Source organism: Cicer arietinum, chromosome 3 (assembly GCF_000331145.2).
Source record: "Cicer arietinum cultivar CDC Frontier isolate Library 1 chromosome 3, Cicar.CDCFrontier_v2.0, whole genome shotgun sequence".
Classification (NCBI taxonomy): Eukaryota; Viridiplantae; Streptophyta; class Magnoliopsida; order Fabales; family Fabaceae; genus Cicer; species Cicer arietinum.
Window position 1 is genome coordinate 69,533,234 of NC_021162.2, and position 27,538 is coordinate 69,560,771.

General features: G+C 29.8%; 3 protein-coding genes across 5 annotated transcripts; all 3 read left to right on the forward strand.

Moving 5' to 3' along the window:
- The first annotated feature begins 2,107 nt into the window (after positions 1 to 2,107).
- LOC101502842 (uncharacterized) lies at positions 2,108 to 6,197 on the forward strand. 2 transcript variants are annotated; one of them, XM_004493771.4, is made up of 5 exons: positions 2,108 to 2,309; positions 2,421 to 2,561; positions 4,039 to 4,173; positions 5,190 to 5,377; positions 5,798 to 6,197. In XM_004493771.4, exons 2-5 carry the CDS (start codon positions 2,500 to 2,502, stop codon positions 6,001 to 6,003), a joined length of 591 nt encoding a protein of 196 aa, XP_004493828.1. In that variant the 5' UTR covers positions 2,108 to 2,309; positions 2,421 to 2,499; the 3' UTR covers positions 6,004 to 6,197. The 2 variants fall into 2 exon arrangements, with proteins under 2 accessions (XP_004493828.1, XP_004493829.1); XM_004493772.4 differs by having other exon boundaries at positions 2,112 to 2,309; positions 2,426 to 2,561.
- Positions 6,198 to 14,140: 7,943 nt separating this feature from the next.
- LOC101503374 (transcription initiation factor IIA subunit 2) lies at positions 14,141 to 20,235 on the forward strand. Of its 2 annotated transcripts, none has more exons than XM_004493773.4 (5): positions 14,141 to 14,301; positions 15,242 to 15,317; positions 16,486 to 16,634; positions 16,768 to 16,818; positions 19,786 to 20,235. In XM_004493773.4, exons 3-5 carry the CDS (start codon positions 16,506 to 16,508, stop codon positions 19,924 to 19,926), a joined length of 321 nt encoding a protein of 106 aa, XP_004493830.1. In that variant the 5' UTR covers positions 14,141 to 14,301; positions 15,242 to 15,317; positions 16,486 to 16,505; the 3' UTR covers positions 19,927 to 20,235. The 2 variants fall into 2 exon arrangements, with proteins under 2 accessions (XP_004493830.1, XP_004493831.1); XM_004493774.4 differs by having other exon boundaries at positions 14,145 to 14,301; positions 15,222 to 15,317.
- A 3,117-nt stretch (positions 20,236 to 23,352) lies between these two features.
- LOC101503920 (probable U3 small nucleolar RNA-associated protein 11) lies at positions 23,353 to 25,149 on the forward strand. Its single transcript, XM_004493775.4, has 7 exons — positions 23,353 to 23,499; positions 23,585 to 23,675; positions 23,883 to 23,974; positions 24,052 to 24,169; positions 24,274 to 24,332; positions 24,667 to 24,766; positions 24,851 to 25,149. The coding sequence occupies exons 1-7, from the start codon at positions 23,444 to 23,446 to the stop codon at positions 24,890 to 24,892; spliced, it is 558 nt and encodes a 185-aa protein (XP_004493832.1). The 5' UTR covers positions 23,353 to 23,443; the 3' UTR covers positions 24,893 to 25,149.
- The last annotated feature ends 2,389 nt before the right edge of the window (positions 25,150 to 27,538 follow it).

The window sequence follows — 27,538 nt, forward strand, 5'->3', positions numbered from 1 at the left end:
CAAATGTATTATTTTTTTCAGGTCAGTATCTATATATTAAATAATTATTAATTTATTTGTATTAGTATGTTTGTCTTTTAGTTTAATCTCCTTAAATTTAATATTTTTTTAATTTTAATTAAAATTATTATCAAACCATATCTTTAGAGTCTCTTCTCTTTCTCTTGCGAAATCGCTTTACCACTAAAAAAAGTTGTTCTTCTTCGCCGTCTTTCCATTGTCTTTAGAAGATTTTTCCACCGTTTTTACTACCGTGAGAAGACCCTCATCTATCTCACTCTCAATTAGCTTGTGTTGTTGTTCTCTTGATGTCGTCGACCACGACCCGTCATCGTCGTGCTGTCGCTTTGAAATTCGACTTTAATTCTTAATAAATTTTTCATCTTTGATTCTTAATGCAGAACGGAGGAGAAAGACAATGAAGAACATATGAGAGAGATGATGAAGAACAGTGGAAGAAATTTAGTTATCGAATATTAATTATTTTAAAATAGAACAAAAATGTAAAACTTAAAAATTGATGATGTTAAATTTTAAATATGATAAAACTTAATTACTAGATCACATGTAATTAAACAATAGATAATTTAATTTGTAATATTAAAACATGTTAATTTTGAATTGTATAGTACAAATCTCAAAAACACATTCATTTTCAATTGTACCGTATGAGTGTCTATATGAAATTCAAATGAATAACTAAAATCTAGTACAAAAAAAGGTTTCAATTCGTGTGATTAATTGTACACCAAGTTTGTCAATATTACTCATAACTACACAAATTAAACATGCAATTATTTTACTTCATTTTTGTAGCTAGTCTTTGTGTTGTGTCTAGTATAATTGTGATTCCTAGTTATTCAAAAACTCAGGGTTTTTATTTAACAAAAACCAACTAATTGAATTTCATATCTGCAATACGAATATAATAAAAAACTTATTCACTAGCATAATAGCGTGATGACCATGCTGACAAATGATTCACTTAATTTGCATGCCCCATGACAACAGAATCCAGAAGTTATGATTTTGCATGGATATTGAAGGAGCTATTTTATCGGGTTTGAATTAATAATATATTCATATTATTTAAAAAGAAATAGAGATGTCAAATCGACCGGTTTGACAAGTTGACGTCGCACTCTACTTCAAAAGGTCTGCTCACATAAATAAATTAGATCAGAACCCCTCATTTTTTCTTTTATATTTTTTTGTTTTATTTAATAATAAATTTAAATAGTTGAAGGATATTCTAACATTAACAAATCATCGTTACTTTCATAACTTCCAAAGTTGAATTAATATTTATCACTACATTATAAAATAACATAATAAAATTAAGACCACAAAATGTAAGGTCAATAACTCCATAAAAAAATTATTAAGATATAACAAAAACTTGAAAATTGTATTACGTTGTATTGATTTATTTGTCTAGTTATGGAGCTTATATACTAAAATCATATAATTTAGCTTTCTTATAAGTTTGAACAACATAGTTATATAGAAAAGATAAATAATTGTAATTCGAAATAGTCAATAATCATACGTTAAATCTCTATTTTCTTCTTAAACAAATTTATTTATATGATTTTTACATAAAAATTTATATAATTTTGAAGTGATTACCATTAAAAAAAATAATACTATAATTTAGAAAAAATTTATGCTTGATCTCAATTCAATAAATTAAATCGGTTGGTTCACCAATCGATCGAAGTCGATTGAGAAATAATTTAATTACTTAACTGTCTTAATTTATTTAAAGTTTAGTTTGATCTGTTCAATTTTTATTGTAATTTAAATAGATTGAAGCTAAAATATTCATTCATTTTTAGATATTCTTTTATAATATTTAACATAAACTAAAATATTGACAAAATGATCTAATATATTTTAATATTTTCAATAAGATATACATTATTTCAATAGTCATTTTGATATTTAAAGTTGAAAGAATAATTTAATTGATAATAGTTGAATAGAAGTTAAAAAAATTATAAATTTATCATTTAAAATTAAACTCATATTATGACACCAATTAAATCACGACTATAAAAATTAAAAGAATATAAAATTGAACGTTTTGAAGAGTATCTTCCCCAATGTTTTGGTATGTTGTGTCAGCAGCTTTTTGGGAGATAGTTATGTATGGGGCTTAAAAACAAAAACAAAAACTCGAAAAGCCTTTTATGACGTGGGTTGATTTAAAATCGAGAAAGAAAGAAGAACAAAATACGAAAGCAGGAAGTGTTATTATGCTATAGCAGCAGCTGCGTGAAGATATTCCTACCACAATCTCTTTCTCTGTAAGTTAGGGTTTTCATAGTTCTGCTTCATTTCCATTCGTTTTTCCTTCACTCTCAATACGATCTCTTTTATTTTATCTATGTAAAAAAATTCTGATTCATCTTCAACAGAACAGAACAGAAATCTGCAGTTCACGAAATCGAAGTGGCGTGCGTGTATAGGGATTGGATATAAGAAATTTGTTTATTGATGATGTTGGCGAAGAAACTAAGTTCCTTCCTCAAACTCTCCCCTAAACCTCACATTTCCGGGTATAACTTAATCTCTTGCTTCTTACTTTTACTTCTGTTAATACTTCTAGTTTCATTGAGTTTTGAAATTTGTGACATTTTTCAGCTTGTGATTCTATTAGAGGTGGTTAATTTACATGTCTATTCTTGAAGGTTGCAAAATGTTAGGATTGAACAGTGTGAAATTTAATAAAATATGATTAGTTATCTTTTTTATTTTTATTGATTCAATTCAAATAGTATGGGACTGTTTGGAATATGTCCATTCTATCAAACTCAATTCATGTGTATTTCTTCTCTCAATTTGGGGATTTAAGTTAATTAAATGAGACATAATCAATTTTACTTTCACCAGTCTCATGATCATTTCATCTATTTCCCAGACAATTAAATATATCCATTTTTTGGTTTCATCGTCAATCTAATATACTGTGTTGCCAAATTCAATCAAGCTGCCTTCGAATTGCGATGTGCGCTCTAGTTTGTGGCGAGTCTTTGTTTGAATTTGCTAGGGAATGCATGTTAAGATTCAACTTTTATTTGTTATGTGAATAATTGTAGCTAATGGAAATGAGAAGGGGAGAGCCTATGTTGCTAAACTCAATAATCATAAAAGATAATGGAAGGGGAAAAGGGGTTGGTCGAGGAGGATGAAGAAAAAGGGAAGAGGGGTTCTTCAATACACATAAAAAAGGAAAATCCAGGGAGAGGAGGGGGCAGTTCACATGGTTGTAGGAAGAGGTTTTTCTTAAAATGTTCCAATAATGAAATTAAAGTTGGAAAGAGGACTTCAAAGTTAACCATTTTGGGAAGAAAAAATATACTGACAATAAATGAGAACAGGTAAAAAATTGACAAAGATATAAATAATACTAATTTGAAATTTAACGCAATTATTAATTTAAAATAAGTAAAAAATATGTTTTATGTGACTTTATGTTTTATTAAAAAAATTATATTATGACTTATGAGTATTATGAACCATGCCATAAAATCGAACAAGCATAATTATGCGTCTCGATTGAAGTGAAGTGCAGTGCTATACCAGCATCGAAGAGTATTGCATTCATGGTAACTATAACCTAACCTATGATAAGACAACTTAATTTATTTTTATTGCATACTGCTTCTTTGTATTTCATTGTGAGCAATTATTAGATATCCAAACTATGCTCAGAAACTCATTCATACCCTTAAATTTCTAAACTTCAAAATGTCGAGCATCAGAACTCAAAAAAATGACCAGATTCTGTGATTCAAGTTAGGAAAGTTTACCATTAGCATTAGTCAGGGTAAACTCAGTGGTTGAGAATATAGTAAAATGAGTCCTAACCCAAAAGAGGTAAAATACTTATTCTTTGACTTCAACTGAAAATTTTCAGAAATGAGAAATGGTCGTTGGTTGTAACTACCAATTTTAAACTGTTGTAGAAATTAAAACACAATATGAATGGTAAAATGGTCCTTGGTTGTAACTACCAATTTTAAACTGTTGCAGTGCCGGGAAGAATGTGGGTGAAGAACAGGGTAAATATTTTGGTCGGAAGGCAGTGTCGTTTGTTTTGATTACTATTACAGGTGGTGTTGCTCTGAGTGCTCTTGACGACCTTGCTATATATCATGGTTGTAGCAGGTGAGTAACGAGTTTTATGTGGTATTCTGTATTAAGAGTTGGCATTAGTTACTTTAATCTTGCAGGAATTCATTTGGCATACATGGGATTGCATGCAAAAAGAAATTGACATACACGAGAAACTTTTTAAGAACCGTCTTTTAGCTTTCAACATTCTGTGGTTTAGACTTTAGAATAAGAAGCTCTAAATAGACCTTCCAATTCAATGTACACTGTTTGTGGTATTTCCTATTAGCAGTTTTTCAAGAAAGTTTTTTTGTTAAAACTGAAAGTTAAACATTCGGTTAGATCCTTCTACATAATAACAACTAATAATAATGATAGGTAAGTTCAGCATCCAAATTTGTAATTATTTTTCGGTTCAACATTACATTATACTAGCTTTTTATTCTTCACGCAATAGAAAAAAAAGCAGTGCATGCAACAAATAAGATCTGGAAGACTAAGAATAATTCTAAATTTTGTTTTCACTAATAATTACAAGAATATCACTTGGCTTTCACTTTCTTTCATGTTTTCTAGGATTTGTATAATAACTGGTATTGTTCTTTTCACAAAATACGAAATAAAGTGAAAACAATGTGGCATCTATGTAATTAGTGAAAACGTAAATGAAAATAGTAAATATTTTCTCATACTAAAAGGGCCTTAAGATATTTGTTCTTCTTTTCATTTTATAACAACCTGCCGGCATTACAATTATAGCATCATTGTGATATCTTTCACAACAATTAAAATAACCCGTAGACGGCCTGACGGCCTTAATATATCACCATTTTCAAATTCTTTGCCCTCACCTCATCCCTCCAATTTAATTCTATTATATTTTGTTATCTACTTTAGTCTTTTTCTGTTTACTTGTAGGCATCTCCAAGATGAAAACTTTTCTGAAATCCTATTACTAATAGTCTAATACTTATAAGAAGGAGCCTCTCAACTACTGCTCTAAATATTTCAAAATTGAGAAATTGCCCCCCATGGCAGCTCCTTAAAATTATTAACTGTGAAATTTGCAGCAAGGCCATGGAGAATGCAAGCAAGAACCAGGCAATAATAGATGCTATTGGAGAACCAATTGTTAAAGGGTCATGGTACAATGCATCTCTGGCAGTGGCTCACAAGAGGCAATCAGTGTCTTGCTCATTTCCCGTTTCTGGACCCCTAGGCTCAGGTGTCGTACAGCTGAAAGCAGTCCGCAATGGAGGTTAGCAATTTGAATATTTAATTTTATACTTTGAATGACAATTTTCTTCCAATTTCTTGGTTAATTGTGCATCATTCTATAATTATTACTACCATAATATGGTTGCTATATGAATTTGGTTGCTTACTTTGACCTGCCAACAAGGGTCCTAAGAGCATTGTTTAAGGAATAAAAAGAAAATTTGTCTTCAAAATACGAGTCACACACTTCTCAAAGTAGTAAATACATTATTTTCTATGCAAAAGTTACTTGTTTTAGTTCCTTAAACAATGCCCTAAGGACGCACTTGTTAGCATTTTCCATATATTTTTGCATGTCAATTATTCTTAACATCATAAGATCTATTGTTTGAATAGTTGGGACACTGAGCCGAGGAGAGTTTAGCTAATAGCAATTATTGGTTTGGCTTCTTTGAAACAGAGGACACTTGGTCTTCCTTTTTCCTTGCTCGTGATTGGGACATTTTAATCATGGATGCTCTCCTCCATGTACCTGGGAATGAGGAGAAGCATCAGTCTTTGCGGATTAATCTGTCCGACAAGCTGTCTCCTTCTTGTACTCCTTGCACCGCGTGCGTAGCTTGTCCATCAGAAAAATCAGAGGCAAAGTTGAGTTCCAATCAATAATAGTAAAGCTTAAGTGACATTCTATATTTCGACTAAAACAATTTTTTCAGGTTTTATACTTTTTACATGATGCAGAAGATAGTATCATCTGTTTTCGACAGAATAAATTTTGAAATTTCTTAAGAAAATAAATGTTAATATTATTTATCATTGGATTTTCATTATTGAAAATAAATGTCGGCTTGTGGATTGTATTTTTTTCCTTTTTCTGCATTATCCTTTCTTTTTAATCTTGCTAGTTTATTATTTTTTTTAATATTCGCATTTATAGTTTTCTTTTGTACTTTAATTAAGATCACAATGAGACATGACGTAGATTTGAGATTGGCAGTTAATTATTCACATTTGGCAGAGTCTGGTAGGCTTAAAAATCATTTTTGTGGGTCTATAATTTGACATTTTTATAACAACAGGTCTGGTCTAGACATACGTAGATTTAAGATTGGCAGGTAGGTCTATCATTTTTCCTCGGCTGTTTATATGTGCGGTAGTTTTGCCAATCGTTAGCCCTTTTCAGTTTAGATGCCATTTGCCTTGCGCCATTCTATTAACATGAAATCCTTTGACCAAAAATCATACTTACGTTTGAGAATAATATTTAGAAATTATTCTGAATATTGAGCTGATTTAATTTTTTGAACCTACCAATATATTTGGGTTGTCTATGGCTAGTTAATCTTAGATAGCGGTGCGTCGCGGCCAACCCCAAAAGTGGAATAGTGGGATAGCGCTTTCCGGGATAGGCGGGATAATTGTTATTTTTTTTAACAAATTACATGAATAATATTATATAAATCTATATTTAATGCAAAATTAACAAATAATTCAAACTCTAAAACATTCATAATTAGTAATAAGAATTTACAAGTCTTACTCTTAGTCAAAACATACATTGAAATGCCAACAAAAGTCAAGGAAATAAAGATGATGCATATTAAAGTCTTTAACACAGTAATAAAATTACTAAATAGTAAAACTCAAATGCATGTTCTAGCATAGGAATTAAAGATAAGCATCATCTTCATTAGCATATTCTACTTCTTCTTTTTAGGTGAAAGTAGAAACAATAAAACAAAGAAGGAAAAAATAATAGCCGGATCTCACTGAGAAACGTTGGGATTAACTACGCCAAGATAGCTGGATCTCGCCCAAATTTCGTTGGAATCTTGTTTCACATTGTCGCTGACACGCCATCGCAGTCAGACATTGTACCGCACCGCGACAGCGGGATCTCACCAGGAAACGTTGTGGGATTAACTACCTAGGTCTATGAGACCAATAAGCTTATTTCTGTTTTATCAATATAGTTGTTGAATGGTTGTATTATTTGTATCATTAAAGACAAAAACCAATAAATTTGTTAAACAATAAATCATGAAAAGAAAAAACCTGTGCCAAGCAGTTTTGTTAACTCCTATAAATAAATAGACAAATTAGTAATACGATTGAGATGTTTACTCCTACTATTATGTGGTTAAGATGTGAGAATGTGAAGATACTTTGATGATGCTAAAATAAAATTGGTTTCATACAAAGTTGATTTTTCATTGTATTTATGTATTATGTATCTATTATATATCAAATAACTTTTTCTTAACAAATAAATAAACTTTATTCAAATATAAATAAAAAATAGTATAAATAAATTTAGTATCAATTAGGACATTCCCCGTTCTTGATTTTTCTAAGTGACCGTACAGATTTTTGTAACATTCCATTTTTATTTTTATTTTTTTACAAATTATAAATTTTATCAATTAAATTTTTTGTTGTTGAAATAATCAGTTATTTTTTGAACTAAGATGAGAAATATTATCTACATTAATTATTTTTCCTGTTTCTCATTTTTTTTTTATCTTTATCTATTCTTTAGTGATAAATTGTATGTTATATTCATCAATTCAATCATTAAACTAATAATTAATTAAATAAATTTTTTTAAAAATATTTTCTATCATTTAAAAATTATAATAACTAAATGTTATTTTCTACTATTTGAAAATCATAGTTTATAATTTTAAAAATTTCATTATTATGATAAAAAATTATTGTTATCTTTCAATTTTTCTTCATTTTTTCCCTCTTTCTCATGCACATCTCTTTCCGTGAGTATAAATTTTAAAGAACTCGGTCTTAATTTCTTGGTAACATTATAAAGTATGGTTTTCAAATCGTATATAAAGAAGAAATGTGGATTACTGCTGCATCACCATTTAGCGGTTTTGTTGTTGCCCTTTTCTCACATTGTCACTGTCACTTCGAACAACCACTAGAAACGTTGCTCTCTTATTCCTTTTTAACATATTTCATCGTAAGGCTAGTTTCTGCTTTCACTTGGAGAATAATGAAATCGAGCTCTGGACAAAAGATTGGTTCTAGATCGAGAAGATTCATTTTTTAATTGAAAAATCTTAAATCCTAAAAGAATTACTATTCTGTTTTTTTTTAATGAATAATTAGTTTTGTGTGTGTGTTATAGATTCTTTTAATAGCAGATTTAATTTTGATGGATAATATATGAAATAGCTTTATTAATAATAGAACATTTTTAATAACTGTTTTTTTTTTTTCTTTTGTTCTTATCAAACTGATTGGTTTTTTTGGAACAAAGTACCACATCAAATAAATTATTATAAACTATTTAACTTTATTTTTTACAAAGTTAATTATTAATAAATTAAATCTCATTAATTCTTATTTGCAAATACCTTTTTGTTGGACCTCCCTATGTAGTTACCTTAAATACAAGCACCAACCATATTAAAAAACCATCCGTTCTTACGTTTTGACCATTGAATTATTTATTTTTATTGTTACATTAGAGGTAGGGGCGGAAATAAGTCAGGATCTGTTATTGAAAGGTATGAGTCTAACCTACAATTAATTTTTTAAGTCTAAGTTTGATTTACGGTCTATCATAAGCTTTTTTCCGACATGACTTAACTTTTTTAAAAGCATTACCTAAAAATCTATTTAAAAACCTTATTCACATTAAAACATTTAAATATTCTACTAATACCGCATGATTCTCTCCACATACCAATATCAATTTACATATCTATATATATATTAAATTAAAAATAATTTTTAAAAAATCTGAAACAAACATCCTTTAAATCCTAAAAAATAATTGCTAATTTCAAATAATAGATTTTTTTTTTCTTTTCTGAAAGAAATGCACCAATTATTACTCTCTCAAACAAATATGGAACAACTATTGACTAATTGAATGACTACTGAAAATGGAACAACTACCAAATATAGAACAGCTATCGAATATGAAATGACTAATGAGTGATTGCCTAATTGATAGAATTTAAAATAGAAAATATTATTATTAATATAATAATAAAAAAATAACATTAATAAATAATAAAATATATATAGCTCATGCCTAATAGGCTTTTTTTATAATTATGAGTCTAACTTATTTGAAAATTTTACCCCATACCTGTTGAGACAAACTCCATATTTACAGTTTTGATGAAAATAAACAAATGTTAATTATGAAAGTTAATTATGATTCTAAAATGTTATGTTAATTTAACTTGTGCTTTTGAGTGAATTTATTTAAGAACAGAATCAAGCAAAACAGAAAACACATCAATAAGAACATTCTGCATAAAAACAGAGAATGATCTTCAGTTTCAAGAATGTTCATCACAACATATTGACCAATCATTCTCCACCTCTTTAACAAAGATTCTGCCTCGAAATTTCATTCAAATAAAATTAGTACATGGCAATGAACAAGTAGGATTCATCCCAAATCAAAAAGGCTACCTGATCACTAAAATAAAAGGACTCAAAAACAATCAAAAATAAGAACAGTTTGTAACTCTAAAATCAAACTATCAAGAAAGTTTGATCAACCTTGATATATGATAAGACATTGCAAAGGACATCCAGAATGATCAAAACAGGAACTCCAGATTGATCATCAAAACTCTAGAAAGATCAAATTGACAGATCCAGATTGATAATCAATCTCCGTTTTCTACATAACTCCAGCAACAGTTTGTTCTCTTCTGCAATGGTTTATAATTCTTCTCCAAACTCGATTGACTACATTCAAGACTCAAGATCAAAATTGTACCATCAAAGATCAAGGGAGAAACTTTAAATGCTTTTTAACTAGAAGACAAAACTGATTTAAAGTTGTAACAGAAAAGTCAAAAGCAGTTTTAAATCAATGGCTGAATTATTTTTATTCTGAAATATTGATTTCAGTCAAAAATACAGAGCACTACCAACAACTCTTTTTGACCCTCATTAAATGCTTCTATAGCCTATAAATAGAAGGCCAATATCCAGGAGCTAAGTAAGAAATTCAAGTGTTGTAAAATCCCACAAATCAATCACATACACATACTTGAAGTTCTCAAAATTCGCAAAGAAGAAGTAGTTCTAAAGTCTCATATCAGATTGCTTGATCATTACTGATTTCTTCGTAAAGAATCAAATCTCAAACAAGAGTTGAGATATCTTAGATTACGTCAAAAAACAATCTTATTGTAAAAACTCAAACTATAAGAGTTTTTTTTTATAGTTTGTTTAGATTGTATTGAATTTTATCAAAATTAGATAGGTGATGTTGTTGCTTTCTGGGTGGAAAGTAATAGAGATTGAAACAGATCAAGGTTGATCTTGACTAGGTGTTGTAAAATCAAGAAGGTTCTTTGTTTTAAACACTTAGTGAAAAATCTCACAGTGTGAAGACGGGACGTAACCCAAGTTGGGTGAAATAAGATATTTATTTGTGTGGTATTCTCTATCCTATCTCTTTATTTGTTAAACTTAATTGATTAACTAAGATAAAACACAAACTGATTTTCTGTTTTAAGCTAATCAAGGAACGTTATCTGTTTTATAATAAAATCAAGAACGTTATCCGTTTCTTTGTTTTTATAACCAAGATCAATCTTGAGATATTTTCTTAAGCTTTTAACAAGAATTTTTAAAAGGTACATTTACAATTCAAACCCCCCTTCCTTGTAAATCAATATTGTTACTTCAATATCCCCTAATTATACTTATACCCCCAAATTAGGAATGAAATGACGTTTTTACCCTCATTTAAATAATAAAACTTCAAAAAATTTGCCATTTTCCATTTCAAGTTTTCCGAAACTCAAGAGTGAGTTTTTTTTTCTAAACTTCTGGAAACCTTGAATACAAGTTTTTCGGTGTTAGAAATAATGGCCTCTATTAGTTAAAAATATGAGAATTATTAAACAGATTATCAAAGATCGGTAGCGGAATATATTCAGGAACAAAGATTCACACAGTTGCAAATATTATCAATATATGAGAACATAAACAATGCTTAATTCAGAATGTTAATCAATACATAAAATCACTTATACAAACATTCAAGAATACGCATTTATGTAATATCAAAATAAAGAGTATGGATAAGAAACAAGTGCACCAAGATTTATACTGGTTCAGCTATCAATTTGATAGCCTACATCCAGTCCTGAAATCCAACTAGATTTCAGCCTTTCCAATAGAATGATTTGAGAACGTTTTACAGATTGTCCAGCTCACACAAGGCCTATCTATCCAACTCACTCACTTCTATTTCTATACCACCTAATCCTTGGAGTTAATCGCCAAACTCTCACAAGATCCAGGTGAAACTTCTTCTTGATGATCTCACACCAACAAAGAGAGCTACCAGTTTCCTTACTGGATTTCTAAAACTTCAATTACAAAAAATTGTCTTTCACAAAGAATTAAATAGTATCAAGAAATTTGACTCAATCACAATATTGGATCTCACACAAAAGTATTTAGCCAATGAATATTTGTGTGTTGTAAAAAATTCTCTCAAAGTGTTTATCAAGGTTATTCAAAATTTTTCTAAAAAGTTGTTTTAAAAAAGTGATTGAATCTGCTTATATATATTCAGAAAAACATCAGGACAATTGATTGCTCAATCGATTTTATAATGTTTTAAAGCTAGCTAAATCGATTGCCCAATCGACTTTCGCATGTCTTGTTTTTCTTGAATCTTGAACATATAAGCATGAATCGATTTGCCAATCGATTCTTTTAATACATAAATCAGAACTGATACTATGATTGTATCAGAATCGATTGAGTAATCGATTATAGGTGTTTTGTTCAAACAACGAGATCAAAACAATCGATTGCTCAGTCGACTTCATAATCACAGTCATAATCGATTTGGCAATGAGCTGAATCTTTTCTATAACTTAAACATTTAGCTTCAATCGATTCGTCAATCGATTGTGCTGATTACAGTGACTCAAACTTTTACGTCAATCGATTTTCCAATCGATTGTGCTATTCATAGTGACTTAGACATTTACGTCAATCGATTTGTCAATCGATTGTGCTTGTTACAGAACCTCAGCTATTTTGTCAAAATCAATGTGCCAATCGATTTATTCAAAGTGGTTCTGATAAATGATTAACTGCAATCGATTGCCACAAACTTGTAGTTTAAGAAATCTAATTCAATTGATGTCCCAATCGATTTGTTGGATCACAGAACTTATTCCTGATTAAAAAACTTTGTCACAATTGATTTGTCAATCGATTGATTCAATAAATGGTTGGTTATGTGATTTGCAAAATCTATTGCTCAATTGATGTCCCAATCGATTGTCCAATTGATTGGATTAAGCCCATAACTTAGGTTTCACTAAAAACCTTTGAGTAATCGATTTCCCAATCGATTTATACAGTAAAAACTCTTGTTCTGAGTCAGACAATCGATTGCTCAATTGATTCATCAATTGACTTATTAGTTGATTTATTTATTTTCATTGGCAAAGACTTAGGTATGAGATCATAGTGATTAGTCTACTAAAACAACTACTATGACAACTAATTACACTACACATATTTGCATCTTTCTCAAGCATATCCTCCAACTTTGGTTGATTCCTTAAGTTGCAAGCTTTTGTTCCAAGTGTATGGTGTCTGCTTGTTTGCCTGAAATGTTTCTCAATTCAAATCATTAGATCAATCAAATACTTCATATGTAATGTATGTTTGGTAATTAAATCAAAAACATGATCAGGGAAGCTCATGACTTACATTCGGGACACAAGATACACTCTAGAAAACTTATTTGAAGTTCTCCGGTACAGTCTACAGAAGCCTCTTTCGAAAAACATCTTTTGAAGTTCTCCAGTACAGAAGCCTCTTTCAGAAAACATTTTTTGAAGTTCTCCGTACACGAAAAACTTTTTTGAACTTCTCCGGTACAGGCCGGGAATCTTGAGGCTTAATATTTTCGACAATGACGATTTATGGTATATTAATTATTAATTATGTTGTATTAATTATTAATGATTACGGCGTATTCATTATTTATGGTATATTATTTATAATGCATTCATTATTTAATGTTGTATTTATAGTGTATTAATTATTAATTATTTATGTTATATTATTATTTAAAAAAATTGTGTACCATAAATCTTTTTTAGAAAGTCTTCCAGAAACACTACCGGAAATATTCCAATAAAGTTTTTCGGTAGTACAATTTTTTCAGTATCAGAAATAAGTTTTTCGGTAAAAATTTTCTATACCGGAAAACTTGAAAACTGTTTTCCATAAATAAGGTGTGTACCGGAATTTTTTAAAAAAGTTTTCCGAAAAAGATAAAATGGTTAAAAAAAATAACTTGATAAAATAGTAAAAAAAAAAAAAGTATAATTGATATTTTTATAAAATTATGGGGTATAGGTATAGAAATGGGGGTACAAGATAAATTTTCCGACTTATTTAAATAAATAGGATTTAAAAATAGAATGAGTCTAACCTTTTTATTAAATAGGCCAACTATAAATAGGCCATATCATCAACCCCTAACGACCTAACCTATTCAAATTTATAATTAGAGGAAATAGTAAGTTTCAATATAATTAACTCAATATAATTACAATTAAAATATCGAGTTCAAATCTACGTACAACCTAAGAGTTAAAGACGATTTATTTATTATATAAAGCGAAAATGATATTTGGGTATATGCTAAATGCCACCCATTATTTAGGCCCCTAATTAAAAAGTATTTTTTTTGGACCCAGCCCTCTATTTTGTAATTTTTTGTGGACATCAGGGCCCAATTCATTTCACTTCCTTCTCACATTTTGGGAAACAAGACACGGTATATATAACCCTAACGGCGCTTTATTTTCAATTCTCATCCTTTCGTTTGGTTCCGACCACAATAACCGTCGTTTTTCATTTGATTTTCGTTTTGGCCATCGTCACGTTCATTTTTTCCGACGTTTGTTACTGTCCCTGTCTTCCATGGTAAGCTTTGATATCTCGATTTGCCGACCTAACTTCAATGTATCGATCTTCAAACCTTTGTACTGTTACGCTCGCTTTCGGACCTCTACATCACTCGAATTGTGGCTCTATCTTCGATTAATTTCATATAGTTTCATAGGTTTTCATTATGCTTTGTTGTTCTTGAATCTCTGATAGGACTAAGTGGGTATTTACAATTAATTTCTAATTTTTTTTCACATACTCATTACTTCATTTTAACAGATATAGAAGTTTCTGAGAGTGAATCTGAATTGTTCTTATGTTTGTGATTTTGAGGTTTGATGATATGTTAATAGGACAAAGTTTATGGTGAATTGGCAAGAGATGAATAATTTTATGCACTATGATTTTGAATTCTTAATGAGACTGTAATCTTTTAACTTAATCTTTGCACTTCTTGTTCTTTGATTAACGTGTTTAGTAATTTGGAATACCTATGCAATGGCTTTAGTATTACAGCATTTGTTGCTTATATCACTGTAATATTTTTTTTATTTAGAATTAATCTCATTTGGATTCTGCTACCTTTTGTTATTTTCTAGTTTTCATCTTAATTGGATTCCGCTACCTCTTGTTATTTTTCTTATATAACTGTATTCTGCTACCTCAAGAATATACTAAGTCCCTATTTTGCAAAAAGAGTCATATATTTTCCATAAAGTAATCATCACTAATTGGCTTAAGTATTACATCATTTGTTGCTTTCTATACATACTTACATACCCTTATCATTATTGGTAATAATCGCATTGAACCTTAGTCTCACCTCCTTCTCTTATGTAATTTCTTTTTGAACCTTAATTTTAAATATAACACTGATATTTTGAAGTTCCTTTATATAACTATAGGACTTAGTATTAATGTATTATTACTTATTAGAACAAAGTTTTGTGATGTAGTGCTCATGTTGTTAATGTAGCTGCCACACCAAAGCAAATTAAATATTTGCAACTGGTTTTTTCACTGACAAGGATAAAGGTGCTGCACACTTGAAGGTATGTTACATCCATCTCTTTATGAATGGTTCTGTGAATTTTTATTCCACAAATTTGATATTTGCATTTGATATTGAATTATATATGCATGTCAGCATGTGTACATCGAAGGACATGTTTGTAACATTATAGTCCTGCACATGCAATGTTTGCATCATAGTGTTTTGAGAAAAGTTTGTGTAAGAAGCTTCATCTAGAAGTTGAAATGTTTACATACAGAGTAGTGACCGCTAGACCCTGTAACTGAAGCAATTTATTCTTAATTGGTCACACACCCATAATAATAATGACACTTGTTTTCATCTTAATTATCATTAATTTCTATTTACATATAAATACTGATAATTGGTTCTATCTTAGCGACTTAGCCTATCTGACATGATTTACAAATATACTTTATTAGCTATTTACTTGGCTTGCTACATGTTGCATGCTTAAAGTCTTGTTTAAATGCTAGTTGGAACCTCAAGTTGTTCTATAATAGTTGTGTGCTATTTGTTTTAAGGCATAGGAGCTCATTTTGTAGTATTTGGAAATACTGATACACGTAAGAAAACAATGGTTGCTCTTTGGAATTCTTTTTATCAAAATCGGTAAAGATGGAGTTGGGGTTGAAAGGGCTGCATGCAATTTTTGTATAAAAAATTTATTATTGGAAAAAACCCTAAGTCTGGGTACAATTATGGACTTCACATCTAATTCGTCATGCTACTCTGTCTAAAAGTATCGTGTTGAACCTTTTTAATCAAGATGAGCTGTCTAACATGATCCGAATCAATCAAAAAACTCATTGTTACTTCTTGTTAGTTGTGCCTACAAAGCCTATTGACTCTTGCTCTTTGTAATAGACTTTTGCATGATTACTTGTTATATTACTTACTATAGGATCTTCATATATTGTCTTCATTATCAAATTTTGATGAACTTCATTGGTTTATGTTTATATTTGAACCTGTCTGGTTGCAATAAATTTGTTGAAAAATGGGCCCAGCCCACAAAATTTTGTGGACATTTGTTGTTTGGGCGCCTTCCTTGAGTGGGCCTTTTTAGCCATGAAGTTTTTTTAGGTCTCATCCGATGTGTGGGTTGGTGTCAATGAATAAGGGGCTTTGCAAATTGACAGCTCTAATTTCAGCACATGAATTTTAATCTGTGTTATTCGGTGCAGATCGTGTTTCTGAAGCTAGAATGGCGACGTTTGAACTTTATCGTAGGTCGACGATTGGAATGTGCCTCACCGAGACTTTGGATGAGATGGTTCAGAATGGAACTCTTAGTCCTGAGCTTGCTATTCAGGTTCTTGTTCAGTTCGATAAGGTTGGTTTTTGAATTTGTGTTCGAAGATTATGTGTTTGGTTTTGTGGATCTGGTTTAACGTTAACTGATTATTTTATTTTGATTTATTTATTTATTTATTTATGTATTTATTTTGCATGTGGAATTTGTGTAGTCTATGACTGAGGCTCTGGAAACACAAGTTAAGAGCAAGGTCTCTATCAAGGTAAAACTGTTTTATTTTTTCTGCTTATCTTTTGTTAAATAGTGTAAGGTGTTGAATTGTATTGGTGGGGAATGTTGGTTGTCATTAGGATTGTCTAGGGGAGTTTAATTTACTATTGGTTGTAGTTAGGGATGGAAGTGACTTGTGCTGAGCTCAAACTATTGGAGCCTAAAGGAACCTTGTATATTTTTTGCTCAATGAGAGATAGAGACACACCCACGCACATTATGTAAGGACAGTTTGTGCGATGGGTGAGTGTGTGTGAATTAATTTTAACTTTCAATTCGTGTGAAATTTCTCACAATTGATTCTTTTATTTGAACTTTCATTCCAATAGTTGGGTTGATAAAATTTACAATTTATGTATGGTGTTAAAGGTGGTCAGAGCAGAGGATATGACTGGGATCTTCATATCTACATGTTCATAAACACCAAACCCTCAATGAAAAATCAATTTCCTAATCAATACATTAATAACAAATTAAAACCCAATTAAAAAATTAATTGGATTAAGAATTATAATTTCAGAGCTACAATCTCAGAATTAAAAACAAATAGGTATATAAAACCCACCAAAATTAAATCGAATAGAAAAGTAAATTGAAGGGTATGGCCAAACAATTTGAACAGGAGTAGCTAAACAAGAAAGATTGGTGAACGGGCTAGCAACCAACCACAGTAAACGTGTGTTTCTTGGGCGACCACCATGAAGGTGTTTCTGCTGCAAGCCTGCTTCAAGCTTTTGGGGATCACATGAGATTAATTAGTAACTAATTGTTATCATTGGGAATAAAACTAAATGTACGGTGACAATGTCGAGTTAGTTCATCCCTTAGATATATATGCTTTATTTGCTAAGGTAATGTGTTATAAATATAGGCCTTAGTCTTTTGTAAAAAATGTGTATTTATATTGTGTTGCTTCATGAGTTAATAAGTTCAAAGTGTGAAAGCCCAAACTTGGTTTATTTAGTTACAAGCCAAAATTTCATTTCATATAAGTGCTGCTAAATCGAGCTGCTAGGAAGTTTAGGAGCAGACAAAGCTTGTTCCCTTCCCTGGTTATAGGTTTATACACAATCTCGTTGTACACCTAGAAAGAAACCTCTCAATCTCATTGTTCATTTTGTTTTAAATTCTTTCTCTTTTTTCTTGGTTCTCTATTTTACTTCCCTGTATTCTGTTTGAGCTTCAAATGCAAATTTTGTTTTATGTTGGTTATGGGACACATGGAAATTTAGAGAACTTTTTATAAAATGTTGAAATATCAAATTTAGTGTTGAAATATAAAAATTTCATATACAGAGATTCCCTCTGAGAGAGGATATCCTCTCCAAGAACACACTTTAATATTCCCTAGTTCCGTTCTTTTCTTGGTTATTTTTTGTGGCTGTGTACTGGTTTTGAGTGGAAAAATGTGTTTGTTCAAAGTTTATTTTTGGTTTAATCATGCATACTATTTGCTACTTAAGACACATACCTGTCTTTGTATTTGTAAACTATCAGTATAACACATTCGAGATTCAAACAGACTGTGTTGACTGATTATCCATCCACTATTACTTTTTTACTTATTTTTATAGCTCTAAACATACGAGGTTCATTAGCAGGTATGCAGTCTGCTTGTATGTCTTTTTTAGTTTTGTCATGTATGATTTATGACTGCCATTGACATAAATCATCACGTATGATTGAAACAGACTGTGTTGACTGATTATCCATCCACTATTACTTATTTATTTATTTTTATAGACTCACTGTCCAACAAAGTAATTAGTTTCAGCCCCACTCCCTCAAAAAGCTAAGAAAAAAATGTGTGAGAGAGAGAGTATATATACTATTGTATGTTGTGGGTTTGTTTTGGTTTTCATGATGAATCTACCGTGTTGTCAATCCCCGTGAGATCCTGCTATTCCGGTGCGGTGGAGGGGATGACCGCAGTGCCACTGACTGGAAAAATGCATTCGACAGTTGCAGTGGTCCCGACTACAAATCCCGCGACCATCGTGACCCGCTATCTCAGCCCTGACCCACTATCGTACCTGCTCTAGAGCTTTTTCACAAACACAAGTTTTTGTTTTTATTTTTTATTTTTCATTAAGGGTATCTAGGTCATTTTTCACCCACTTTAGCCCTATTTTTTTTATTATTGTAAACCTACAATGGGGTTGGTTCAGCATCATGAAGAAGAAACCGTTTTTGTTCTTCCTCTTGTTCGTGCTTGCTCTGTTTTCATTCTTTTCTTGTTCTGTTTTTGCTCTGTTTAGCATTGTTATGTTCTTAGTTTGAGTTTTCTTTCTTTTTGTGACTCTGTTCTACCTGCTCCGTTCACTGTTTTGTTGATTACGATTACTATTGGAACTTGATTTTGTGTATTAAGTATGGTTATCCCTTTAATTTTGTGTATTTTGCTATATTTCTGAAGTATTTTTGTATACTGTTTGTGTTTTATGTTTAGTTTATATACTGTTTTTCTTTGGGGGTTTTGATGAAATGTTACGTGTACCACATAACCATTGAATACTGTATGAAATATTAATTGTTCAATGCCTCTCGTGTTGTTTTTCTCATTGCTCCATTATAGATTTAGATGATCCGATAATTTTATGAGAGTAGAGTTCTAAGATTTGGCACCACTGTTTTCACTCTATGGGGTGAATGCTTATGAATTCATGTTGAAATGACATTTTTTCTTGGTTTATAGAATAGAATATTAATTTAGATGTAGGGTACCATATCATGTTGCCATTGTGTTTGGTAGCTCTTATCATTCAACTTGTTGGTAGTGAATCAAAACACTCTGAAACATCTTTTTATGTTTGATACTTCCTTTATGTGTGTGTATGATTTAGATTTGTAATTCATGATTTTTTTTGTTGAAGCCCTAGTCTTTATACTTAATGGGCATAATTATTTACCTTTTCTTTTCCATGGATGTTCTTTTTTTCATTTCACTTTTCAATCACAGGGACATCTCCATACATACAGATTTTGTGACAATGTTTGGACCTTCATCTTACAAGATGCTTTGTTTAAGAATGAAGACAGCCAAGAGAATGTTGGACGGGTTAAAATAGTGGCATGTGACTCCAAGTTACTCAGTCAATAATGTGCTCAATTTCTGTCACATTGTCTACAAGGAGCATGTGTCATCATCATCTGCTGGTACTATGGGAATGGTGACCATAGCGATGGATTCAATTCTTGCAGGAACTCGCTTCTACACTATGTTATTATTATAAATTTGGAAGGCCTTCGATCCTTCATGTCATTAGGTAATTAATGTTACATCGAGAATACCACTTGGGAATTGGATGAATCTATTATCGGTTAACTGTACTCTGTCCCATTCTTCCATGACCACCAGTGAACGAATTTATTTATCTCAGGAAAACTTCTATGTTTTGAGTTCTTGTTATGAATGTATAGTTGAGTATATTACCTTTTGAATAATGCATACACTATTTATTGTGGGCAAAATTGGAAAGAATAATAATTGTTGCATTGGAAAATTAAAATGACGTATCCTTTGATTCTTTTTTCATCTTAAAAGTGACACTTGATATAAAATGGAGGAGTTTAAGCTTCTGCAAGTTTTAAAAGAATACCACTTCTGCAAGTTCAAAATCCCGTTTAAGCTTTTCTGGGTTTTGCTTCTCTCGGTGGGCGGAAAATAGATTATGTTTTGAGTTGTGTTAATTATTTTTTAATTGTTTTTACAATCATTGTTATTAGCCATTCTGATACCAACTCTCAACTCTCTTTTATGTTTATTCATTTTCCCGTTATGCTGGTTTTTTTATTCGTATCACTTGTTTTTTTTTTTTTTTAACTTTCTGAATGTGTATAATAGTTATACTTATAGTTATGAATCTGAAAGAAATATTTTTTGACACAAATATTGATATACTAGCACTGTATTTTTATATACTATTTTTTCTTTTTCTTCGGGTGTTTTCTCTCTTACTTCGGTTACGATTCCCACACTCATTAATAGTGTTGAAATTCGGTATCAGATCAGTTTTGTTTGTTTTCAAATTACACTACTATTACATAAGCTAAACTAAGGGAGGGAGAATAAACCGTTCAGTCTTTTACCCCTACCAAACTCCTTATCCTTTAACTACTAATTGGTAAAAAACAAAAGGCAATCTCTTATGATGCAAACATCCTTTTGAAATTCATCAATTGCCACTTTGAGAGAAAAAGACTATTTTGAGATTTTTTTTATAAATAATTTAAATGATTCTTTATGCTTAAGGTTTTATAACTAGAATTTTAATGGATTTGTAATACAAGAATTTTTAAGATTTCAAAATATTTTATGTATTTATAATATTAAATGATAAAATATAATAAATAAGTTATAAGGTTCAAATAAATTAAAATAAAAGTGATACAGTTTTTAAAATCTTTCAAAAATAAAATTGTAAGTAGTATTTATCTATATATTTGTAGTAATATTATTTTTCAATAAATTAAATGTATTTTGTTTGATTTTATTAATATAATTTTGTTTTAAAAATATATTTTTTATTTATTAAATTAACAATTATTCATTTGTTAAAATAAAACAATTAAAAGATTATAGATGATCGCATTCGAATATGTGATTTCTTACTACAGAGAAAAAATCCTCATGTGATTACGAGAAGGTAAAAAAAAAAAAAAAACAGAGCATTTTCCGTACAGTATAATGGAGAGTTTTAAAAAAAATATAAATGCAAAAAAACTTTATTTTTTCTCTATCTTATATTTAATCCATAATAATAACAACAATATTGTTACCCACAACTCACACCCCTCAAATTTTTGGTAAAAAGAAATATCTAAAATGTTTGTCTATTTATAACATTTTATCTCATTTTATTTTCATTTTCAACTCTAACCTCTCTCTTTATATCTTCATCTTCTATCTCACACCCATATTCACCATTTTCTCTAATGCCACTTTTCCTTCTTCCTTCATTTTTATCAATTTCAACATCTTCAATCATCCTCATTACTTCTCATTTACGTTGGGTATGCATCAATCTTGTTGTTGTTCTTGTTTTTTTTTTTTTTTTTTTTTTTTTTTTTTTTTTTTTTTTTTTTTTATTTTATTTTATTTTATTTTTTTTTTATAATTTATTTATTTATTTTTTACAATTTTTAGTTGTTGTTCTTGTTTTCGTGAAACTGTATTTTTTTGCAAATTCAGAAACTTACGTGAACTCAGTTGCGTATGCAAACTAACGTTGCTCAGAAACCTACGTGAATTGAGTTTGTGCATGCAAACCTAGTCTGCATAGAACGTACGTAAATTCAGTTGACGTGCATTATAAACTTGTTTGATTGTTGTTAAATTTTCAACATTATGATCATTTAATGTCATCAATATGTATCTTGATTTGATCATGTTCTTCATCATATCATCAAGTACAAATTTCTCTTTCTGCAATCGGCATAAGAAGGAATGACCAGTCGATTTTTTTTGGCCAATTTGTGGTTATGAAGACCATATGCTACACACAAATATCATCCATCATCAACACTTGATGGTGTTCCTTTCAATCTAAATGGAATTCACATTTTTTAGTCCAGGTACTCCTGATAGATTCAAGATTCTTCTAAGGTCTAAATTTGCTGCTTATTTCACAATCAATAATTAATTTTGTCTTTGTTTTTGGTCGTACTGTCGCAGTTTGAGATATAAAAATAACAACAACAATTCTATTTTCTCTTCATATATTTCTAGTCCATCTCAATATATTATCACACATATCAAACATCATGCCGGTGGTAAACACACCAGTAAAATCCACCATAATAGGTTCCATACCATCATTCATTGCATCAAAATCAAGTTCCAAATCATCATACATTTCGTTACTATTGTCTCCTCTTGGTCCATTTATCTGCATTAAAAAAGAATATATAAAAAATTCAAAAATATCTAAACTGAATCGAGATCACCAACGTTTACGTGAACTGAATTCAAGAACGTCTACTACGTGAACTCAATTCATGTACATTTATGTAAATTCAATTCCTGTGTACCTATGTGAACTCAATTTACATACACTTTATTTACTTAACTGATATCATTTATACGTGAATTGAATTCACGTACGTTTATGTGAATTGAGTTCACGTAGGTGCTCGTAATTTCAATTCAAGTATTGCCTGTGAATTCTTAAACTCCATTGAATACACGTACATGAAATCAAATTTTGAAGAAAAAAACGAATTCACACATATCATTAAACATACATTGTTGGATGACTTTAACCTTAATATAAAGAGAAGACTTATAAGATATAAGTTATGAGTGAGTGATGTGAGTTATGAAGTTACAATGGTGATGAACATAAATTTAAAAATGTTATAAATAAGCAAGGTGTTTTATTTTTATAAAAAATTTGAGAAGTGTGGATATAAAAAGAGGTGTAGATAGCAATATTGTAATAAAAATAAAGATCTTATACGAAATTAATAAGTACGAAGATCTTTAAGAAAAAGAAACTAATATATTATTGTTTCCGTGATAATGTGATCGTTTCCATGATATTCTCAACAATAAGGTAGTATATAAGTAGGAGGACTAAATTAATCAAGTGCATCAAACAGAAGGCGTGAAGGAAAACATGACGTGCCTGAGAAAGGTTTTTCGTCGTCGTACTTACAAAGAGCGTGCTCAACCGTAACTTTCGTTCCATCTCTCTCTGCTTCAATATTCTAATTCGTATTCTCTCTCTGCTTCATTATTGTTTCTTTGTTTTCGTTAGGGCTTCTAGGGAAAAATTTGGTTTGCTCGAGAAGCACAAAGACTATGTCCAGCGCGCTAAGGCCTTTCACAAAAAGAAGGAAACTTTAGAGGTCCGTTACACCTTCTCACTATTTTTTTTTTTCTTTGTTTTGGTTATACTTTTATTTATAATTCAATCCAAAGGTAGCGTTAAAATTCAACAAATAAAATTGATGGCTACTAAAATAATATTTAACTCTAGTTTTTGTCAGTTTAATTAGTCTCTGAAATAATCGTTTTATAATGAATTAATTTTGTATTTACTTCGTGTCTCACAGAAACTTAGAGAAAAAGCTGCAAATAGAAACCCAGATGAATTTTACTTTAAGATGACTAGAGCAAGACTCGTTGATGGAGTTCATACACCACAGTAACAACTTTCTACCTATCCTTTTGATTTTATTTTTCAGTTCCCTTATTGCTAATGTGTAAAATTTGACTTAATAGTGAAGCAAACGAGTACTACATTCCAGTGCGAAAGCGTTCAAAAGCTTCTTCAAAATCAAACAAGATACATGACAAGGATATGGGACACCTTCTTCATAAGATTCAGGATGAGAAAAAGGTTTGAATTTTGCTCTTTTTTGTAATAATATTGTTGTTTCTTTATTCAAAGTTTGTTTTGTAGGTTTTGTTTACTTTTGAATGTCTTATTGGTATTTCTTGCAGAAAATTGAAAGGCTAAATGCCACGCTGCATTCTCTCGGTATTTTCTCCACTAAGGAAAGGTTTGATTTTCTGAGTCATTATTCTATATAATAATAACAAGCACGGATTTTTTATTTGTTTTTTTATGTTACAATGATGTGCTTACTGCTTAGTTCTACCAAGATGAAAAGTGTTCTACCAAAGAAAGAGAAGAAAAAAAAAAAGAGTAACTAATAAGAATTATGGTCAGATTAGTTGCTACCAGTTTTATGCTATTTGACCATACTGAGTCATTTTCATGTTGTGATATTACTTGTATAAAGCTGTTAACTTGGGTTGGTTTGTAACGTATTTTTCAATTGTTATGAAATCTGTTTGTTTTCTGTAAACAAAGTCATCTAAATTCATGCACAGGAAAACAGATCGGACGAATAAAGAGTTGAAAGAAAGCAGGACTAGACTCAGGGAGCTAGAGAAACTCTACACAGATAAGACAATGCAGGAGGAGACACAGGTAATTGTTTTTCTGATTTCCTTATTGTGAACCTCATTTTGTTTTAATCAATATTCTCAGGAAGTATATTTCATCTATGAACAGAAAAAGGGTAGGAAGCGCAAACTATGCGAAAGAAAGCGTTGAGAGAATGATGTCGTGACTATATATTGAGCCGCTTCTTTATTATTTTTGCCTTGTACCATTTAGCATAAAGTTTATTAGACTTGATGTAGGTTTCAGAATTAAATTTTGTGTAGGTAATGTCTATATTTTTTTGAGTGATTCTTTGAGGTAATGTCTATAAAGTTGGATTTGAGTGATTCTTTGAGGATAATTTGGTTTGGCTAGGTAATGTCTATATTTTTTTAAAATGGTTAATGGATATTTATATATTTTTTTTACTTAAATTGTTATTTGGTGTGTATCAAGTTGATATTGGATGTTGTGTATTAAGATTTCTAAGCTATAATGGTGTGCATCAAGATTTGTAAATAGAGCTCCCATATAATGTTGTTTTCAGAATATCCATTTTCATTTTGACTTAAAAATAAGATGCTGAATAAGAATGGTTTCACCCTTGATGCCTTGAGAGTTTCTTGCTCTCTGATCCCACCAAAGAGTACTGGGAAGGAAGCTGTTTGAATCCAATGCTGGCTGGCAATTACTAACACTAGTACGAAAGTTTCTTCCTCTAAGCAATCATATTAAGAAATTTTTTCTTTTGTTTTTGGTTTTAATCCTCAGGTTCTTAGGGGAATGATACCTTGTAATCAATAGCTCGATTGGAAGGTAAATAAAGTTTAACTAATTAAACCTTGTAATCGAGAGTTTGATCGAGAAGTAAATAAAATTTAACCAATAATTATTTTAATGAGTCAAAATTCGAACTTGAGTTCTTTTAAACGATTCATCTTTAACGAAAACTTATTTATATTAAAATTATTAAAGAAGAAATGGGTGGCATTATGGCAAACAAGGCATATGTGAAATTGATTTTTCTAGTAAGCTTCAAGTTTTCATATCTGGGACCACAGCTCTCCATGTACCTTGCATGTATTAGCCACTTCTCATATGGATTTGCTTATAAGAAAAACTATGATATGAAACATTTGTACCCTATATATATATATACTCCATTACGTTAGTTAATTTTTTATTTTAGTAAAATATCCTTTATTCTTTTATATTTTTTAGGCTAAATTACATTGTGGTTACTTAACTTAATTTCAGGTAACGTTTTAGTCATTTATCTTTTTTTTTTTTTTTTTTTTTTTTTTTTTCCCTTTTTTTTTTTTTTTTTTTTTTTTTTTTTTCTTTTTCTCATCATGTTTTTTGATTTATACTATTTAGTTCTCTTTTTGGTGATTGTAACTCTTTCTTTTGCAGAGGAGAAGTTAATTTTTTTTTCCAAACAATTGGGTAGTTTTAAAGGATAAAAATGGAAAGAAATTAGGGGGCACTAAAATAAGATATTGCCTTTATATATGTTTTAGAAATCAACTCAAGAGAGGAATTATTATTTTATAATGAATTAGATTAAGATGAACCGCTTAACTATCAACGTATTATATTGGAGGTGAACATCTAAGCTTAATGACATTAGAAACACCATCATGCATGCAAAAGCTCCTTTGTTGGGCATAAACATATACCACCTCCATTGTTTTTCTAATGTTGTATAATTGTTTTTTTCTCTAATTCTGATTGCATCACTTTCTTTTATGGATAGACTGTACCACTTTCAAGTTATTATATTCTATTATATTATGATAATTATTAATAATCAATTTCAATAGTTATTTTTTTTCGATTTAGCCATTTGTTCCTAACAATATCAAATAAAGTATGAAAATATGAGTTTATTTGAAGATTTGCGTTACGAATTTGATGAAATTTGTATTATATTGAAGAATATAATTAATTTTATGAGTTTCGATTGAATATTTTTTTGAATTTTTGTATAAAAAAGGATAACATTGTTGAAATTTTAAAACATAAAATATCAAATTGTCACTTAAAATTAAAATAAAAGACCAAGTCGGGAAAAAAAGAAGATAAAGGACTAAAACGTTACCTGAAATTAAGTTAAGAGACCACATATGTAATTTAACCTATTTTTTAAGTCTATAAGCAATAAACATTGTAATTAGAAAGTTAAATTATTTATATCTCGTTTGAAGACTGGAAAATATGGATGTAGATGGAAAGTATATAAGCAATAAAGTATTTTAAAGTCAATTAATTAAGTGAGAAGTTGGTGGAAAGAATGAGATTGTGAGTCTCGATTATTTCTTAATGGTAAATTTAAAACAGTAATATAAATTTTCAATAATTTTAAATTTAATAGTATCATCATTGAAAAAAAAATTTGCCAACTAGTCAACGTGATCTATACATAGTGATTGAGGTAGTATGAATCAATATTAAAATTCGTAAAGATTTGGTGTGTTATTGTTGAAATTGATGTATATTTTTAGAATATTCTAGTAAATTTAAGTTTAAATAGCAATATATTTGAAAAATTTAGAATAGTCTGAAGTTGTTAAATATTTCTAGATTATTCTAATAATACCTAGATTTGTTTATAGCCTAAAAACATCTATCTATACCAACGTAATGTATGAAAGCCAAACAAAAGTCTAGATTAAGTATATGTTTTTTTTATAAAAGTCTAGATTCAATATTATTTAAACAGTTTTATGTCATTCTATATTTAATATTCAGTTAAATTTTATCAAACACATTAAATTCAATTTGTAAACTCATATGATGTCGGCTATCTATTATCAA

Coding starts and splice junctions, on each gene's coding strand:
- LOC101502842 (XM_004493771.4), top strand. CDS start 2,500: ATGATGTTGGCGAAGAAACTAAGTTCCTTCCTCAAACTCTCCCCTAAA. Junction 4,174..5,189: donor ATATATCATGGTTGTAGCAG/GTGAGTAACGAG, acceptor TGAAATTTGCAG/CAAGGCCATGGAGAATGCAA. Junction 5,378..5,797: donor GAAAGCAGTCCGCAATGGAG/GTTAGCAATTTG, acceptor TCTTTGAAACAG/AGGACACTTGGTCTTCCTTT.
- LOC101503374 (XM_004493773.4), top strand. CDS start 16,506: ATGGCGACGTTTGAACTTTATCGTAGGTCGACGATTGGAATGTGCCTC. Junction 16,635..16,767: donor TTCTTGTTCAGTTCGATAAG/GTTGGTTTTTGA, acceptor GAATTTGTGTAG/TCTATGACTGAGGCTCTGGA. Junction 16,819..19,785: donor AGAGCAAGGTCTCTATCAAG/GTAAAACTGTTT, acceptor TTTCAATCACAG/GGACATCTCCATACATACAG.
- LOC101503920 (XM_004493775.4), top strand. CDS start 23,444: ATGACGTGCCTGAGAAAGGTTTTTCGTCGTCGTACTTACAAAGAGCGT. Junction 23,500..23,584: donor TACAAAGAGCGTGCTCAACC/GTAACTTTCGTT, acceptor TGTTTTCGTTAG/GGCTTCTAGGGAAAAATTTG. Junction 24,767..24,850: donor CAATGCAGGAGGAGACACAG/GTAATTGTTTTT, acceptor ATCTATGAACAG/AAAAAGGGTAGGAAGCGCAA.